At 39.8% G+C, this 20705-nt stretch overlaps 1 protein-coding gene across 1 annotated transcript in view; it reads right to left on the bottom strand.

Moving 5' to 3' along the window:
- Nucleotides 1-20705, bottom strand: part of malrd1 (MAM and LDL receptor class A domain containing 1) — a 48988-nt gene that overhangs the window by 6818 nt on the left and 21465 nt on the right. Inside the window, exons 15-25 of the mRNA XM_077509711.1 lie at nt 15646-15802; nt 15465-15575; nt 12479-12692; nt 12164-12408; nt 10487-10778; nt 8768-9013; nt 8366-8523; nt 5374-5554; nt 2861-2989; nt 2616-2777; nt 160-317 (exon numbers count right to left, since the gene is read on the bottom strand). Coding sequence (XP_077365837.1) covers nt 160-317; nt 2616-2777; nt 2861-2989; nt 5374-5554; nt 8366-8523; nt 8768-9013; nt 10487-10778; nt 12164-12408; nt 12479-12692; nt 15465-15575; nt 15646-15802 — 2053 coding nt within the window. The remainder of the gene's footprint in view (nt 1-159; nt 318-2615; nt 2778-2860; nt 2990-5373; nt 5555-8365; nt 8524-8767; nt 9014-10486; nt 10779-12163; nt 12409-12478; nt 12693-15464; nt 15576-15645; nt 15803-20705) is intronic.

The raw sequence follows: 20705 nt of genomic DNA, 5'->3' as shown, positions 1-20705 counted from the left end.
AAAAAAAAGACATGAATGGATAAAAATGACAACACTTTGATCAATTATTTCCTGCCACTGTCTTTCATTCTTCCCAGCGGGTACGAGTCGATTGTTAAAAATGGAGTCTTCCGCTCCAAAATGACAGCACAGCGGCAATATTTATAAAACTGCAGCCACCTTCAGCGTTCCCATCCTATCCGAGCCGTGCATGTAGAGCCAGAAGCGCAGGTGACACAGGCCCACGCTGGCTGGGAAGGCGCTAATGGTGGTCACCCTGGCAACGTCACCCTCTCGCTGAGCGGCTGAGTGGATGTAGAGGAAGTTCCCCCCGTCACCTTTGTGAGAGAAATGCAGCGTGGTACGGTGTAGAATTCGGTAAAGGACAGAGCTGGAGAAGAATCTTAAAGGGATACTTCACTTATTTAGCCCATTATAGCAATAAAAAGTTAATATTTTGTCGAGAATTAATTTGATACTTTCATTATTTTTCGCATACAATTAGTACCTTAAACTCATTCACTGCCAGCCCAGTAAAAATGGATCTTTGACGTGTATAGCCGTCAATGGCACTGAAAGAGTTAATCACGTCTTAGAATTTCGATTAGTCACCTAATCAAAAAGGCTTTTTCAACATTTTTTTGAAGAACACCTGTTGTGTGTTAATTCTTTCTACCTTTATGAGCATATCTTGAACATTTTTTGATCCCACTGCACACTCGCTCATCCTCCTATTTTAATCAGTTAATTACTTTAAAAATTTGATTTTCTTTTTTTTATAAATTTCCTCCATAAAACAATAACAGATCATTTTAAATGAAGACATATATCCCAATATAGTATTTTACCTTAAAATTGCATGAAGTTAATAGCAATTTTCTGCTTCTAATTTATATTTCCTGTAAAACGGCCACAAGGGGGTGGAAGAGTACGTATACTTTGATTATTTTTATTTATTTTTTAACAAAAATTAGAACTGTCAAGTGATTATTTTTTATAACCATTAACTCATTCACTGCCAGCCCAGTAAAAATGGATCTTTGACGTGTATAGCCGTCAATGGCACTGAATGAGTTAAAAACACATTTTGCAACTTGCTGTCGACTGAAAATGACATCACAAAGGCTCAGGTAACCAATCATAGCTCCGCTTCTAAATGTCACATGACCAAACCTAGAAAACAGGTGAGCTGTGATTGGTTACCTGAGCCTTTGTGATGTCATTTTCAGTCGACAGCAAGTTGCAAAATGTGCTTTTAAAGGTATTAATCGTACATGAAAAATAATGAAATTATCAAATTTATTATAGGCAAAATATTAATGTTTAACTGCCAAAAATAGCTAAATAAGTAAAGTATCCCTTTACCAATCTGTAGGTAGTTCAAAACCTACTAATTAATTAAAGAATTTATATGGTAGGTAGTTTGGTATGTAGGTAGTTAGATACTTGCTGACGACCCAAACAACTAACCTTACATACCAATCGAATTATAACGACCTTTATTAATTTACCTAACAACCTCGTTAATATCTGACTAGGTAGCTAGCTAGCTAAAAGCTAAAACACAAGTTAACTAGGTATAGGGCGGCCACTTCCATAAGGTCAAAAAGCAGGACATATTTTTAAAAATTAATAAGTGTTCCCTCGCTATAACATGGTTCACTTTTCACGCACTCGCTGTTTCACGTTTTTTTTAGTGCAATTTTGCATTAATTTTTTTTACAGTAACGTACCTATTTTATAAAATTTATGAAGCTTTGAACATCGAGAATGTTTAAATGAGAGAAATGTGAGAAAATATAAATGCTTCGATGAGAAAAGTGTATACATTTTTTTTTGTTTACATTTATTGAACCAATGATATACGAGATTTTTAACTGAAGCCACCCTTAGCCAATCACAGAAGAGTTATGTCAAACGTGGGGTGGAGCTAATGTTGGGTTACTTTTTTTTTTTCTTTTAAAGAAGAGGACAAACGAGCGTCCTGCTTAGGTTTGCGCAGGACATATCACTGAAAATTAGGACTGTCCTGCCTAAATCAGGACGCCTGGCCACCCAAGTAGCTAGCTAGCTAAAAGCTAAAACCGAAGTTAACTAGGCAGCTACCTATATGCTAGCTACCTATCTACCATGAATTATTCTACCTAGCTAGGTCGCTAACAGCTAAATAAAACACAAGTTTCCTACATGCTAGCTACTTAGCTAGGTAGAATAATTCATGGTTAATAATGTATCGTATGTAGTAAGAAATTTCTGTCATTTGAAATGATACTTTATAATATCACGTTGAAGACTGACTAAGCAATAAGCAAAGAACATTTGTCTGGATGCTTGTCAGTATTCAATGAGTGCGTGCGACTGTTTACGAGTCGCCTCTGTGTGACCTCTCTCGTGCTGAAAACTTTATTGATCCGCTGCCCTGTGATATCAACATCAATGACACAGTCAATAAATCCAACTGGCCAATCAGAGAGGTTGGATGTGAAGTCACACACATAAACAGCAGCCCACAGGGGAATTATGTGTATTTAATCAATCTGCACATTGGCAGAAGCTGAAAATGGAAATATTTCTCGGTATTTATAGCACAGTTGGTTCAGTGCTGAAATTCGAGCCCCTCTCGAGGGCCCGCCAACCTGGACTGTGGTCTGACGTTGGTCCGGCCCCCGCTGTTTCGCTGCTGTGATTGATCCTCCAATCAAAGTCGTCGTCGGTATCCTGGGCGAGCTGGCACATTTCCTCCCATTGGCCGTCGTCCACGTCGAAATTACATGCTCCCGGCATGGCGGCCACGGCGCCTGAAAGTTTGTGTAAAAGTATAAAATTGATTCACTGGCCAATTAAAAGGGAGCTGATTCAAAGTTGCCTCACGACTGCTCACCGCAGTCCGACTCATCTGATTGGTCGCCGCAATCGGGCTTGCCATCGCACACCAGGTGGGACTCGACACAGTGGCCGCTGTTGCACACAAAATCAGAGACTGCAGGACAGCTCATTGGCTCAGCAGGACCTGGTAGGAAGAGCATGGTGGTAAATGTCACGATTTTGGCGTTTCAGCTTAGCTACAATAAAGCACAGCAAATCTTCATAATTGCGGGATATTTAGGAATTCTCTTATTTACATTTTTAGCACTCTTTCTGAAATAGGATTGTGCCAAATACATGTCTAATAGGAAAATAATTACTAGGAAAATGAAGTACAGTACTTGACGAACATTGACGCGCAAAACAACCCTTTAAAATGAATTGTAAATTATTTAATCCAAACTGCTTTCAAAGCCAAAAGGTAAGCAAAGCTGCAATGTGGAGGAGCCAAACTGGAACAAATATGGACTCTAAAAAATTACACACATGACACTAAGGTGCTTTTGAGCACCCATATATCTCACGACGAATGAATTTTGGATATAACACACGTACGCGCACGTACACAGCCATCTGTTCATCATTTAGAAACAAAGACTTCTCCCGTTCCGCACGGAAGGATGCGAGCGATGGACAAAAGCCTGTCGAGAGAGCTCGGAGCATCTTTCCACTCGTTGCGCTTCATTTAAGACGGAGGAGGAAGACAGCCTTGTAACAGGCAGCACATGCGTGTTGCTGAGGAGGGAGGAGGGGTTCGCGGCGGCATGAAGGGAGTGAAGGAAGTAATGCAGAGAAAGTTGAACAAAAACAAGCAAGGAAGGAACGAGGACATAAAGGAAAGAAAGAAGGAAAGAAGCAGCAAAGAAAGGAACAAAAGATGTGAGGATGGAAGTCATAGTGTAGCACACACGAAGTTGATTGAAGGGAAAGGGAGGAAGGTAATTTTATCACTAGGGATGTAACAATATCCAAACATCACGATATGATATTGTCACGATACGATAATTCTCACCATATTATGGGGGCGTTGGCGATATTTAAAAAAGATCACAATATTGTAAAAAAAAAGAGAGCTCATACTAAAAAAAAAAAAAAGCACAATATTGTTCTTTTGTACATAACAGCAATGCATATCAACCACCTACAATCTCTAATAACAATATTTAGGCACTTATTTGCTAATGCAAGCACACATTGATCGCTTCACAATCAAATTAGGTTCCCCTTCATCTGACAATTAGCATAGATTTTAAACATAGAAGGCCAAAACATCTCGAATGAAAATTAAATTGCACTCATAAACTAGCCACTAGAGCAGGGGTGTACAAACTACTAAATTTGCGGCCCGCCATACATTTTTTTGGTGGCCCGCGGCAAATACTAAAAATAATTTTTCAATGCTGTTCACCCCCCCCCCCCCCAAAAACAAACAAACAAACAAAAAAACAACAAAAAAAAAAACAAAAAAAAGAGGGTGGATTAAACATTTCTAGCTACGCAAAGACACAAATTTGCTGCTAATAATTCAGTTCCAGAAATAAAAATTGTTTCATCCACTTGTTTCTTAGTCTCAACGTCCAATTTGTGAAAACATCACATTAATTCATGGGTAATTATTAATGAAAATAAAATTGAAAACATCACATTAATGGTTGTTAATTGTGCTCAGTTGACGACCGATTGTTCTTGTGGTTCAGAATGTCAAGTTGGGATTCAGCTGCTGCTCAGTGGAGAGGAATATCTATTACAGTGGCACACAGGGGTCACTATTCGCCTTGTGACTGTTAGCAGTTTTCAATGAGTAACTGTACATTATATCAATAATTTATAATTGCTTCATTGATTTTTACCATGTTTAACTCATTCACTGCCATTGACTGAAAAAGACGTCAAATGATGCATTTTTTTGCTGGTCTGGCAATGAATGTGTTAATAAAAAACTAAAAAAAAAAAATCAAAGTGGCCCTTGGAGCTTTCTATTTTTCTGTATGTGGCCCTCAGAGGAAAAAAAATGGACACCCCTGCACTAGAGGGTGCTACAACTGCACAAATGGAAATCAACCTGACTTTTTTTAACAGATATGTTCCTTTTAAATATTGTGAACATGACGATGACGATATTGTGGCAGTTTTAATATCACGATATCACGATATTGCCCTTACCGTGACATCCCTAATTATCACATGGGAACCTGAACAAAAAAAGATGCAAAGATGTCATGAACAGAGCAGGAAAATAAGGAAGAAATGAGGGTCCTTGTAGCACACAGGAAATTAAAAGAATAATTAAGGAACATCGAAAGGAAAACTGGAAGGAAAAATAACATTAGCACCCAGGAAGTTGAACAAAAAGATAAAAGGAAGACGTAAGAAAGTAAAATTAAAATGCGTGTTCCAATTCCTCATGCAGCATCAAACATAAACATCAAAAACATCGCTTATCCCTCCCCCGTTGAGTCCCATTAACTAATCGCAGTGTGAGAGGAGAACCGCAAACACAATTTCATCACTCACGCCGTCGTCACTCACCCGGTGCGCAGTCTTTGAACTCCAGGTCGTCCAGGGCGGCGCCCCCGCTCACGTCGCGCCAACGCACGCCCTCGAATATCACCCGGAAGTTCCGCAGCCTCCTCAGCGGCACCTCCGCTCGCTTCCACTCGTTCCCCTGGTGGCCCGTTTTGTTCCACGCCTCCCACATGGCGTTCTCCGTCTGCGTGGGTGGAGAACATCATCAGCAAGATGCATCGCAACCAACGAAGGTTCTCATTCACGTCATTTGTCATTCAAAGCTTCCCGCCGCTTCTCAGACTGTTTTTTTGACTTCTTGTTGCCTCTCTCGCGTCGCATATGGAATATATTAAAAGGCACGCCAAGTATGTAATTCCTCCGCAAGTCTTTTCCCATGGCAGCAGCCAGGCACCACATGGTGACTAATGCGGCGTTCAAACGAGCAAATGTGACCCGGAGTGGAGCTTTGAGGGAGCCGCCATCAGACCCAGAATGCATCATGCGTCTCGTCTCTTCCCGGTGTCACCTCGCAGTCCACGGGATGAGGAGAGTTATTATCAAGATGGGCAGCAAAATAGCGTAATTTGGCTGTATTGATTAATTTGGGAAAAACAGTCATACGAAATGGAAGAAAGAGTGGGATAATTATTTACAAACAAAATATGGTGAAATATAGATTGAAGGCAAGACAATCAAAGGTAAGATGAAAGCTTGAAAATTGTGCTGAACAAAAAGAAGTAAGTAAAGATAACAGTTCTGCACAACAGGAAGTTGAACAAAAAGCTGGAAGGAAAGAAGGGATGGAGGGAGGAAGGGAGGGAGAGAAGAATAAAGGGAGAAAAAAGAAGGGGTGAAGGACGTAAATACTGAAAAAAAAGTGGGAGAATGCAAAGACGTTTGTAAAGAACGAAATAGCCACAGGAAGTGCTGCAAAAACGTAAAAGGGGCGGCGTGATTGACTAAGGAAAAAAGCAGTAAAGAAGGTAATAGCATAAAGGAAGTCAAACAAAAACAGATAAAGGAAAAAGGGAAGGAAAGAGAAAATAACATAATGAAGGTAATATTAGGACAAAGGAGATCAAACAAAAAGCTGTAAGGACTGAACAAAAGAAGAGGGATGACAAATGAAGTAAAAAAAGAAAAGAGAATGAAGGCAATAAGGAGAAAAGCACAGGAAGTTAAACAAGAAAATGGTCAAATTGAAAGAAGGAAGGACAGAAGGAAGGAAGGAAGGAAGAAAAAGGACGGTAAAAAGAAGAGAAAGTGTAAGGGAAGGCATGAGTAAATAATAAAAATGAGGAGGTAAATGAAGTCATATCAGCACACAGTAAGTGGAACAAAACAATTGACAGATCAAATGGAAATATCAGTACACATGTGGAACAAAAAAAACAAAAAAAAAACGGAAAGAAGTTAGGGAGGAAGTAATTGAAGGAAAAAGGGATGTAACCAGAATAAAAGTAGTGCACAGGAAGTGGAACGAGAAGATGCAAGAAATGAAGGCAAAGTAAGCAAGCAGCAAATCAGAGAGTAAGTTGAATACAAATATGGACAGAAGAAATTGAAGATTAAAGGAATTACATCACCGGCAATTACTGAAATAAATGAGTCCTGGTTGGAGGACTTGATGAGGTCAAGGGTCATCAAGGATTAATCTTACACGCTTGACTTCTATGAGAACAATGCAACAAATTGCAGTTGGCTTCATTTCTCATTTTTTCCGACACAAAGATGGTAAGCAGTAACAAGGACACATCATTTTCTTATTATAAAAGGCCTCCAAAGGATGACAGCTTCCTCTTGACCGGAATATTCTACGTACGTTCGCCACAAAAGTACATCTGAGAGGAAGAAGGATAACTAATTGAATATTGCCACAATCAACCACAAGCATTCACGACAGCTGTCTCCATATTTCCCTTTCACGTACAATCATGTCCTGAAAAACGTAACGAAAACCATGTGAACGTTTTTTATGTTCTTCACAGCTGTGGTCGATAACGCAACATACTACATGTACGCACAAAAACAAGCTGCCGTGTAAAAAGCAAACATCCATTAGTGACAATGGCTCCTAAGCACTTTATTGTTAAAACATGCAAAACAAGACAAACCCAGTGAGATCTAATTAGGAGAGTGGGACGAATAAATCTGACTTCACAAGGACAAAAATGCCATTTTGGCTTGAAACGAGCATTTTCGCGTCCTTCAAAGGAGAACTCCTCCTAAAAATTCCTACCAAATTTCAACCATGCACAACCAAAACAAAATTATGGAAGGAAGAAAGCGTGGAGGAAAGGAAGGGAAGAAAGAACAAAAATAAAATGGCAATGGAGGGAAAGGAAAGAAACGCAAGGAGGAAATAAAGGAAATAATAGCGAACAAGAAATGCAATGCAAAAATGGAATACAGGAAGAAATGAAGAAACAGGGATTTGAATGAAGGTCAATAAAGTACCGTATTTTCCGCACTATAAGGCGCACCTTCAATGAATGACATATTTTCAAACTTTTTCCATATATAAGGCGCTACAGTAGAGGCTGGGGTTACGTTATGCATCCATTAGATGGTGCTGCGCTAAAGGGAACGTCAACAAAACAGTCAGATAGGTCAGTCAAACTTTATGAATAGATTACAAACCATCTTTCTGACAACTCCATTCACTCCCAAAATGAATAAACAGCTGTTTTATTATTATTATTACGGCTCAATATTGATCCATATATAAGGCGCACTGGATTATAAGGCGCATGGTCAGCTTTTGAAAAAATTGAAGGCTTTTAGGTGCGCCTTATAGTGCGGAAAATACGGTAATGGTAAGAGATAGGGAAGGAAGGAAGGAAAGAAGGAAGGAAGGACAAAATAAAGTGAGAAAGAATTACAGTTGAAGGAAAAAAGGACAGTAGCAGCAATGAAAGGAAAAAAGGACATAAAGAAGGTAATATTAGCACGCAGTAAGTTGAACGATAAGAACCATTCAACCTTCACGCTTTGATTTCCATGCGGCGCTCACCTTGACCAGCAGGCGGATGGTTCCCGAGGCCTTGTGGGAAATGTAGTACCAGAAGGCGAGCTTGCAGATGGAGCTGGACTCCTTCCACAGCGAACTACTGATGTGAGCCTTGTCACCTTTCAGTCCCACCGGCGTGGCTTCCAGATACAGGAAGTGACCTGACCAAGACGACGCCAGAAAAGACACAGGAAGTGCTCCCGTTTTGGTTTCAAGCAGCCATTTTAGGGTTGATGTGATCTTTTTAAGTGCTCATTCAAAAACAAACTACTGTGGAATTAAGGGAAGTAAGATGGATGGAGCAAACAAAGATAAGAAGGAAGTAAAAAGTGACTAGTAGGACACAGGAAGTGGAACAAAAAATGTCTACAATACAACAAATCAGGTGGTAGCCGAGCAACAAACCTCTCTCATCCTTCAACGTGTGGTCGTACGGCGGACGTATGCTCTGGACCGAGCCGGTCCCCAGCAACCAATCGAAATTGTCCGCCAGGGAGTTCTTCCAGCCGCAAGGCCCGTCCTCGAAGGAACAGGACGTCCCGCAGCGCTCCTCGTCGGAGCCGTCGCCGCAGTCGTCTCGGAAGTCGCAGCTCTGGCTGGGGGAGAAGCAGCGGCCGTTTCGGCAAGGCAGCGAGCCCGCAGGACACCTGCCTGCAAAGAACATGCACAAGTCCACAAAATGGATTGAGTTCACCATTTCACACATTGGTTTTCCGTTGTACTTTTTTTGTGCTCAGCTATATGCTATATGGCCTCAAAACTTTTGTAAAGGTGAATTCTATACATAAACGATTAAAACAAGTACATAGGAGAAAAATAAAGTAGTAAAAAAAATATATATATGAAAAGATTGAGCAATAATTATTTTAAAGTACAAGTAAATAATTGGCCAATAAAACCTATTAAAATATTTTTTCATACAATTATACAAAAAATAAAGAATTAGGAGAAAACCAATAGAGTTATTAAAACGGGTATAAAATAAAGTAGTAAAAAAATAAAATAAAATGTGAAAAAATTGACTACTAATTAAAAAAAAAAGAGAGTAAATAATCAGATAATAAAACTAATTTAAAATGTTTTTTTAATACTATTATACAGAAAAATATAAAGATTAGGTGACAACCAATAAAGTTATTGAAATTGATATAGTCAAGAATATTGGATTATTAATCAAATAACAGATAAAAAAAAAAACATTACAAAATTTAACATAAAATAATTGTTAAAAAATGTAAATACTATGTATAGTATACTGCACAATTTTTTTTTTTTAGAAAAATCTAAAATAATTAACTTTAATTAGTCATTAATAAAAATTAAAAATGTGGTATGTATAATATAAAAATATTAGATAAAAAAAAATAAAAAGGTTAAATAATTTAAAACTAAATACTCTTTAAAAAATGAAAAGTAAATTAAAATGTAAACGTTTAAAAAGTTATAGAAGTTATAGTTTTTAATAGCCATAACAATACATAAACTAAAAAGTACTATGAAACCAAAATTACATATTTATTTACTAAAAAGTGCTATTAAGCTGGATTTAAAATCACAACCGACCAACAATTATACAAATCGCCCATAAAAGTGTTGAAAGAAAACTGTCACCAAGCAAGATGCCAGCAGGGGGCCCCAAGAGCAAGTCTTGTTAGTGCTGACAGTTCTGATGTGTTTACATTCTGATGGTTCCACTCAGTCGTAGCAAACAGAAAAGGCAGTTTGACTACCGGTAATTTATTTATTTATTTATTTTTTATTTTTCTAAAGGGAACAATACAATCTCCCCTTGTTGCATTTGTGGTCCTGCTGCGGCCAGATGTTTGGATGTTAATAAAATGCTGGAGCGGACAGGATGATAAACCATGAATAATTTTATAGATTAATTGGAATTCCTAGTGTTGCTCAGCAAGGGTCGCACACTGGCCAAAGAAACAAAATGACAACACAAAACAAAAGGGAAATTGTGAGAAACTTTGTGAGACGTGTCCTTGTGCTACTTGGACAAATGGAGGGTGGCAGAAAAGCAATTACAAACCTGTGTAGGGCGAATATAAGAAGTCAAAAAAGATAAGGGGAAAATGTAGGAAGTGCAGCTTTCGAAACAACCTCTGCAAAGTGTACCTTCGGGAGGAGGAGGAGTGGCGGCGTCCTCTATCACGACCGAGGAAGCGAGCAGGCACCCTGACGAAAAGGTGATGTCGTCCAGGCAGATGTCCCCCTTGGGATTTCGGCCCACCCGTCCTTCCAACGTGACTCGGAAGTCCTCGGGGTGGCTCAGCGGGACCTCCCTCATCTGCCAGTAGTTGCCCTGGTCGCCCGTCAGGTTGAGGAGGAGGCGAAGACCCCCTTGGCTACTTTGGAACACGCCCAGCGTTCCGATGCCATCTCCGGACATATGGATGAAGACACGCATCTAAGGGAAATGTCACAATTCTCCAAATTAGTGGGGAGGTGTTAATTTTTATTTTTATTTTTTGAAGATGATGTAACCAAAAAGAATAGTCCATATTTCCGCAAATAGTGTCCTATCGATTTATTGTATTTATTCAATTGCAGAAAAGGGGAGGCATTTATTCGTTATGTAACCAAGAAAAAATAATTGCTTGGCTGTTTATTTTTTAATTACTTGTATTTGACATGATTTAACAACATCAAAACCTTTACTTGTACAAAATGAGCTGTACGCTACGTTTTATGACAAATTCAAGTGGCATTTAAAAAATAAATCTTACTCATTATTCGCAAGTCATCTAAGAGACGCAACAAAGTAAATGCTTCTGTTTTGGTTAGCAACAGAGTTTAAATATGCTCAGCAGTTTTTGTGTGGGAAATCAGTGTCTGTTGTTGTTGTTTTTAACAAAAAAAAAGGAGGTGCCTATTTGAGGGAGGTGCTTATTTTTCTTACGTGGATGATGTAATTTTTTCCAGCTCATTATAAGTTTAAAGTGGGGTCAAAATGGCAAAAACTGTTCTTGAAAGGTCATTTAAGATACAAAAAAAAACAAAAAAAACATGTTAACTTAAGCATTAAGATGTATATATACTTCTAATTTCATAGAAAGTTTGTTTCTCTCAGAAGAGACGATACTACATCAGCCTCTGTCATCCTCGTTTGCCGCACCCTCCCACTAATTTAGCCACTGGCATGATTGACGGATTGACTGACAGGTCGGTGCGTGGGAGACGACAGACGAACGGGGCGGTCGATCACGCCCGCCAACGGGCTGACAGCCACGATGACACAAGCAGGCAAATGATGCTGACTCATACAGTTTGTGTACATTTATTTTTTAATAATAAATATCAGATTTATCATACAAAAATGTTTTGATATTATAGTTTAATTATAATATTAATAATGAATTAATTAATTAAATTATTATTATTATTTATAATATTTATTTATTTATTTATTTTATATAATTAATTATAGCCTGGGCTGGACTGGCCACCTGGCAAACAGGGCATATGCCCGGTGGGCCGGCCTCTTTTGTGGCCGATGGAGTGCTTATTAATTATTATTTTCCTACATTTTACCCAAAGAGACTGGCCCACAATTTGGAGGGACCAGTCCCATTAATTCATTGCGAATGTAGATAGCAAACTGAAACATAATCATTAAACATCAGTTGCCAAACTACACGCTAGGCGAGATTCGGGCTGGGCTGGGCTGGGCTGGGCTGGGGCGGGCCTAAGACAAAATGCCTGGGCTGATTTTTTTTGGTGCCAGTCCAGCCCTGATTATAGCTTCCACTAAACAAAAGGTAAATGAATAATGAATTCAAAATTCTGCCTGACCTTGCATTGTGAACTCCTGTGGCTCAGCAAAGGCCCCGAAATGCGGGCGGCATTTCCGGCCTGAGGGAAGGAGCTCTCCAGGTAGAGGTAGTGCCCAGAGGGGTCCCTCAGGGTGTGGTCCGTGGACGGGCCCGTGCCGAGGGTGGGGGTGCTGCCGGCTTTGATCTGCCAATCAAAATAGTCCTCCGAGCTCTGGCGCCAGGAGCACAGATCGAACTCAAAATCGCAGCGGCCGCTAAACCCTTCTGAAAAACGACGACGGAAATCAATTATTTCCCAAGATAGTTTTGGGTTTAGGTTTAGATGCCCACTTACGGCAAATGTAGGGTTCCTCGTCCGAGTCGTCCCCACAGTGGTCGATGAAGTCGCACAGGTTGTCCTGGGGGACGCAGCGGCCGTTGGCGCAGGCGTACTCCTCGGGGGCGCAGGGCGCTTGCGAGGGCGTCGGAGGTGCGCAATCCACAAAGCTGACGTCATCGATCACTACGTCGCCCATGTAGCTGATCCCGCGCTTGGCTCGGAACACTGCCTGACGGACAACAACAAACCGAACATTCATTTTTATGAGCAGACTGTCATATCTGGGGTCACGCCAGGGTTAAGTTTGAGTTCATGACCTGTTAAGTTGGGTTCATGACCGTGAGGTCAAGTGTCTGTTATGTACTGATGTAACAAGTGTCTGTTTTGAACTGATGTAACTAGCATCTAGTTTCAACTAGTTTTAGGCTATGTGATGTTTTGCGATGTCAAGAATCTTTAATCCCTTTACCTCAGTGGTATCCAAACTACGGCCTGGGGGCCATTTGCGGCCCGCCGTCCATTTTTCAGTGGCCCGCGGCACATGCTAAAAATGTCATTAGACTCAGTTTAAATAAAAAACAAAACAAAACAAAACAAAAATGTTTTGAGATGGTCAAAGTAAGAAGGGAGGGTATCGAAAAAGAGGTTATTATGGTAATAAAAGTTTATTTTAGTTTACTAAAACTAATGAAAAAGCTAAAACTAAAATTCAAAAACAATTTCATTAACAAAATAAAATAAAAAGGAAAATGTTTTTAAAAAAATGAACACTAACTGAAATTACACTTTATGTTTACAAAACTAACTAAAAGTATAATTCTAGCAAACATGTCCGTCGTTTTAGTGTTTGGTAATTAATTTAATGCATGAGCCTTTGGGGATTATTTTAAATGTGATTTTAGTAGATTTATTTTGATATAAACCGGAATAATGACGTTTGACAGTATGTCACACAGAAGTGACATCATATAGCAGCGGCCAATAGAAAAGCACCTTCAGATGACATTGTTCCCATGGTGTTTTTTAAATATTGCGCATAAGTAATGCACATTTAAAAAACAAAAACAAAAAAAAAAACATAAAACCTAATACTAATACTGAAACTAACAAACTAAACTATGCATTTTTAAATAACTAAACTAATAAAAACTAACAGAACCACCCTGAAAACTAATAAAAACTAAAATGAAAAATTCCAAAACTATAATAACCCTGCTGCCATATTACAAATAAATTGACTTATATACTGTAGCATTTTTTTTAAATTATGCAAAAGCACAAATTCATTATTTGTACAATTTTTAGGAGTAAACACAATTTCTCTTCATAACATTATGTGGCCCTTGCGTCCTTTTGATTTTCTGCATTTGGCCCTCAAATGAAAAAGTTTGGACACCCCTGCTTTACCTGGTCAACAACCAATCAGATAATTCCATGTCAGTCCTGTTACCCACATGTCTAGCCACAACCAATCAGATCGATTCCTTGTCTCTATAAGCCTCCTGAGAATGTGTGTCTTTGTCGGATTATTACTTCTGTTACCGCTGTCTCTCTGTGCAACTCTCTTTCTTTCTCGTCTCGTCAAGTTTGTTCCACGCCTCTCGATGTGAATAGTTCAAATCTTATTTGTGTCTGCGCTTTGGGATCCAACCTCAGCACATGACACAGACAGACTGGATTGACTGACGACACGCACTGAGCATGCTCACTGTTTATGAGTCATTTGAAAAGGCCACTCGGACTCTCTCCAAAAACCAGGCGACTCATCAACTTGGCGACCGGGAGCGTCAGCGCGGACGCGACGGCCGACATAAAGGTTAATGGCTGTCGGCGATGTCGCTCCAAGAGACAAATCAAACCTTTGGCTGACACGCGCTCAGTCGGTTGACTGACCTCGGCTGGCAGACGCCACCGGAGGACTCATTAGTGCCACCGTCACAACTTGAGCCTGTTTAAGGGCGGACTTGGACTTGATCGATTCAGCATTGATCAAGTCCATCAGCTAATGAGCTGCTCCGGTGTGTGAGGGAAATGGCACAGAAGGCTAATAGGCTATTTGGACAAACATATTCAGGCATGGCTAATCAATCGTTATGATTCTAATCTTATGCTAAAAAAAATTAGCCCTCAAAGCGAGTTTCACTTGGCGACTTTTTGGTAGGCGTGTCTGTCTTAACCCCCTCAGATGATTGCAGTGGACATAACAAAATTGAAAATGCATAATTTGGATGATGTCAACACTTCTAGTTCATGATTGAATCCTAGCAATCACAACTGCGAGTTGATTAGCTTGATGTACATGTTAAAAATGTAACATACAAACTTAAGTTAAGTTGACAACATGTTACAGCCATATTATCCTGGCGTCCACTATAACAAATAAAAACATGAGATAACCCTAAAATGTTTTTTTTCCCATGTTATTATGTGTGTGTGTGGGGGGAAAGAGAGTCAAAATCAGTCCAAAAATAAAAACAAAAACTCTCCCAGCAGAATAAATGCGGGTTTGAAGAGGATAATAGACTCACAAATAAATCTCAAGTTGCCATTCTGGCTTTGGTAATTTTAGCCACAGACAGTTTTGGCGAAGCTGAAACGATCAATTTTCATAATTGTGTGTGGCAGCAAAGTTGAATAACTTGCTGATGAAAGTTTTAATAACTCCAAAAGGCGCTGAAGAATTTGGCAAATTCAGCTCCCTAAGCCAGTTTCAGGAACTTGTACCTAAAAAGATACAGGTTGTCTGCCATTTTGGTTTGGTCAGTGGACATTTTAGGCAAATCTTCAGAGCTACTTCAAAGATCACCTACTCCTAGATTAGCTTGTATCCCTATTTTAATATCACATTGAACAAAAAAATCTGGATTTCCGAAAAGTTTTCATGAAAAACAAGAAACTGCCGACTGGCAGATATATCGGCGCAATAAATCCAAGCATGTTAGTAGAGGGCGAGATTTTGAATAAATTATGACACCATGTTAGAGTAAAAGCATTTCCAAACCTGAAAGTCATTCGACAGCCCCAAGAAGACTTCGCCCCGTCTCCACTTGTTGCCTTGGTTACCAGTCTGCGACCAGACCTCGTGAGTGACGTTTCCGCGCCTGAGCAAAAGCTGCGAAAGAGATCAGCGTGTCGACAGGTGGGATTGTGACTTTTCACAAAGGTTCTCTGCACGGTCTCACTTGCAGGGAGCCCACGGTGAATCCGCCCATGTGGTACCAGAAGACCAAAGTGCAACGCGGGCCGGTGGATGAAATGACGGGCGTGTGGAGGTCGGTGGCGTGGCCGTAGCCGCCGTTGGAGCTGTCGGCGCACATGTACCAACCGTCAGGGCTGCCCCTGTAAACACAACGGATTGAAGTGCAGATGTTGCTTAGTTTCTTGTCGAATTTTTTTCATAATTTGGCTTTCGAGAGTGTTATAGCAGTTTTTTGTAAATTATTTGCTACAGAGAATTTTTAGCGCTCATTTCATGTTTTTTTCCATTTAAAGAAAATTCCGCAAAGTTGGTGGCTGATTGTCATGTTGCTATTTTAGTATGACCTTAAGTGACTTAATTGATCAATTACAGACTGAAAGAAAATTTTAAATTGGTAAAATTCCTCTCGTGATCAAGCGCTAAGCAGTGGCAAACAATTGACTTCAAAAGACAAAAAAGTGGCAGTTGAATATTTCGCCTCAATACGGATTTGACGTCAGTTAAGGGTCAAACTCATTAATGATGATTACGACACAGCCGGGATACGATATAAAACGGTGGTGGAGGATCAACACCAACACAGAATCCATAAAAGCTCCACTCAGGTCCTTGACAGCGGACTTGATTGCGCGTGGTGAGTATAACTTATATACAGGGTGTTCCAAAATGGTTGACCCCATTCTAAATGCCCATATCTCGGAAACTACTTGATGGATCTTAATGAAACTAAATACACTTTATGTTGAAGATCACAAGTTTTATTGGTTAAACTTTCAAAGAAAAGTACAAATATTTGTTGGTTCTATGACAGATTTTCATAAATGTTCAACATCAAGTGGCAGGCTATATTTTGGAATTGCAGCCCAAGTGCTTTTTAGGACGTTCAGAACTTCCTTTGCTGTGTTTTGTGTAAGCTTGATTTTGTTACACCCTGTATAATAATAGATTTTGACAAAAGTGGAAATATTATGGGAAATAAGCTGAATTTCACTTTAGGATATTTTTCCGTTTTCTGTTATATTTTTTTCATTTTTACAGAAAACACAAAATTTGCTTCGTGACATCAGAGAAGGGAGAGGCATCAGAATGGCGATGAAACTGGTTTGTGTATTTCTACTTTTTGGTAAGTAATCTGACGCAAATATTTCAATCTGGGGCTCGATGTCATCGCGTATCTGATCAAACTCCTCCACTGATTCAGGAATCCTTGCTGGGGGAAGTCAACAACTCCAGACCACTGCGACAACAGGCACTTCAACCGTCTCACTGCCTCCGCCCCCATCCAACCATACTCTAGTTCAGGGGTGTCAAACATACGGCCCGCGGGCCGGATCAGGCCCGCAAAGGGGTTTAATACGGCCCGCGAGACAATTTTGTAAAGTGAAGAAAAAAATAAATAACAATATTGTCGGACCAATTAATCAGCCAGCCACAATAAAATATATAAATTTGTAATTTCACAAGCAGTCCTAAGATGAGTAATGTAACTTACTGACTCGCCCTGGAAGTCATTATTTTACATCCAACTTAATTAAAGTTGTGGTTTGTTTAAAAAAAAATATATATTTTTTTTTAATCATGGACCAACATAAACGTTTTAAATATGACACAAATTCAATTACTGGTACCACAATTACATATGATAAGGATTAACATCTTCATTAACTTCATTAACTGTGCCACACAATGCATTCTGGGAACTATATATATGCAAAACAGATTTAACACGTCCGGAACTCATACAGGCAAACTGCTGCTGCGTTTCGTTTGCATTTGTGTTATTTTTTTTTAACAATAGATTACAGTTGAGCTCCGTAATTTGCCCAAAAATCGAAAAAATCTTCGTATAATTGACGGCAATTGTTTTGAAGTTATATACCATTATTTTACCTATCCGGCCCACTTAGTAATATATTTTCTACCATGCGGCCCCTGAGCTAATATGAGTTTGACACCCCTGCTCTAGTTGCACCAATCGACGAATTACATGCCAACATGAATGGGTCGCAATATCCTACTGAATAAATGTTTGTAAACAAAACATTTTCAAATGATTACGTGCAAATGCTGCAATTAAAAGTTGAAAACAATTGAACTGTACTGAAACGTACTGCACTGGCTTTAAAAAAATAAAAGTTGAAACCTCTACCACTTGATGCAGTTTGAACATTTCATTTAGTGATTCTAACACGCACCATAACACACAACATCTCCACTAGCGGATTTCAAGATCAGGAAGACTGGGCTACCCTCCATGCTAATGGCAAATTTCGACTATACTTTTACGCTGTGGCAAAATATACATAATTCTAGTTCTACTTTAATAACTTCCTTTTAAATATAGTTGATTTGTCTTTTCATTGTCGTCTGTCAACGAGTTGAGGAGTAACACAATTGTGCAACTAGGCTAAGTGTAATTTCGGGAGAAATTGCGTGGGAATGCTGAAAGCTGAATGCTAATAGCTGAATGCTAAGCTAAATGCTAATGAAGGAAATAGAAGGATACACTCTGTAATATTACTAAAACTAGTAGTAGTAGTAGTAGTAGTAGTAGAAACAGTAGTAGTATTACTAATAATTATTAAGTAGCCGCTTGTAGTTAAATGACAAATGCAAAGCCATCCACCCATTCTCAGTCAGTAGTCAGCAGAAGTCACCTACCATAAATTACTAGTACAGTAAAGTTTTTTCATTCATCTATTCAGATTAGAAGCAATGCCTATACTCCTCATTCACTTCTTTGAGTGCTGGTGCTGAAAAAAAAAAGGGATTATCAGAAAACTTTAGCTAAAATCAGCACAAGAAAGTATTGCCATGTCAGTCAAATGTGCCTGAAATAATACAAATAACATATATAGTTTTTCAAGAAATGCGAAAATAAAACTGAATGGAAACTCTAAAAATTAAAAAAAATTAAAATAAATAAAAATTTGCAAAAAGGTTTACGCTTGGAGGTCAAATATGGTGGCCACTTGTCACGTTACTGCATTTAGCATGTCAGCCACTCAACTGATCAATTACAAATGGAAAAAAACGAACATTTACTTGTCTCCAAAACGCCAAGAAATGTTTTGAGTCTTTGTGGCAGGCGTGACTCAGGAGGTGCGGCAGGTCGTCCTCCAGTGCCAGTCACACTGGGGTATGGCTGGGACGAATGTTTAAGTGGTTGTGGTTGGACTGGCACGCTGGTGGCCACGCCTCTTGTCAGCCTGCCCTAGGGCAGCTGTATAGCTACTTACCCAGCTAGTTTACCACCACCATAGTTTGACCGTGTGAGTATGTGAGCTCTTGGTGTGCAAAAGCAAAAGAGGAACTGCCATATAAATCTAATGCATGATAATTATTGTACGTGGCAATTGAATAATTAATGCATCGGCTCAATGGGGATTGGACGCAAGTTGATTCTTTTGTGACGATCATGTCACGACTGCTATGCAATATAAATGGAGGACCAACAACCACACAGACTCCATTTGAGATTCTTCACAGCAGACTTGATTGAGCGTGGTGACTGGTGAGTACTTCCTAAATAATAATAATAATAATAATAATAATAATAATAATAATAATAATAATAATAATAATGGCGGCATGGTGGATGACTGATTAGCACGTCCGCTTCCCAGTTCTGACGACTCGGGTTTGAGTCCAGGCTCTCTTCCTGGGTGGAGTTTTCATGTTCTCCCCGTGCCTGCGTGGGTCTTCTCCGGGTACTCCGGTCTCCTCCCACATTCCAAAGACATGCATGGCAGGTTAATTGGGTGCTCCGAATTGTGCCTAGATGTGCTTGTGAGTGTGGATGGTTGTTTGTCTCTGTGTGCCCTGCGATTGGCTGGCAACCAGTTCAAGGTGTACCCCGCCTACTGCCCAGAGCCAGCTGAGATAAGCTCCAGCACCCCCCGACCCTTGTGAGGACTAAGCGGTCAAGAAAATGGATGGATGGATGGATAATAATAATAATAATAATAATAACAACATGCCCTGTAATTGGCTGGCAACCGGATCAGGGTGTACCCCGCCTACTGCCCAAAGCTAGCTGGGATAGGCTCCAGCACCCCTGCGACCCTTGTGAGGAATAAGCGGTTAAGAAAATGGATGAATGGATAATAATAATAATACATTTTGGCACTTTTCATCACTTCTGAAAGTCTGTGTAGCTTTTGACAGAAGAGGAACTATTTAAAGCTGCATTTCATAATAGAAAGTTTTTCTGTTTTCTCTTCAGGAAATACCACATTTGAGGATATCAATAATGATGATCAAAGCTTTTATTTGTGCACTTCTACTTGGTAAATAATCTGAAGCAAATATTACAGTATGTGGGATCTTTTTTTTCCCCCATCATGTATCTGATGAAACTCCTCCACTGATTAAGGAACCCTTGCTGGGGCAAGTCAAAAACACATCGGCAGTGGTAGACGACTCCTCCAGACCACTGAGGATGACGACACTACAGCCGAAACCACCACAGACACCGAAACCAGCACAGACACCGAAACCACCACAGACACCGAAACCACCACAGACACCGAAACCACCACAGGCACCCTCTCATTTATTTATAATCGAGTTGCACTACTACTTCTAACTAGTATTTTTCCGATACGGCTTTTTGGCTGCCGATGGCAATACCGATACGAATACCGATTCCGATACCCGGCTGTGCCTCATCAGCCGATGCCAATACGGTACCGACACCACCCCGTTTGAAAAAACACGTTTTATTCTAAAAAGTCTTGAAACAGGAAATGCATGCATTGAACACCTGTGATCACACATCAGTGAGTGTTGGGAAGAACAGAAAACTTGCTCTGAAAAAGTCATTTGTTAAGGCACTGTTGTTGTCGGACCTCGTCACAATAAAGGTGTCTTGACAGCTGAAATGCGTGTCACGGCATGTCTTCCTTCTGGAAATTCACAATCAACATATTAGCATTTTAGCAAGAGTCCACGTCTCTCGCCTGGGCTGGAACTCATTCAGGTTTGGCAACTTTGACAAGAGTGACATTTATCAAAATAACAGGAGAGATTTGCTGAAAAACG

The sequence above is a fragment of the Festucalex cinctus genome, chromosome 20, assembly GCF_051991245.1.
Source record: "Festucalex cinctus isolate MCC-2025b chromosome 20, RoL_Fcin_1.0, whole genome shotgun sequence".
NCBI lineage: Eukaryota > Metazoa > Chordata > Actinopteri > Syngnathiformes > Syngnathidae > Festucalex > Festucalex cinctus.
The sequence above is the reverse complement of the archived record's forward strand: the minus strand, read 5'-3'. Positions and strand labels throughout refer to the sequence as shown.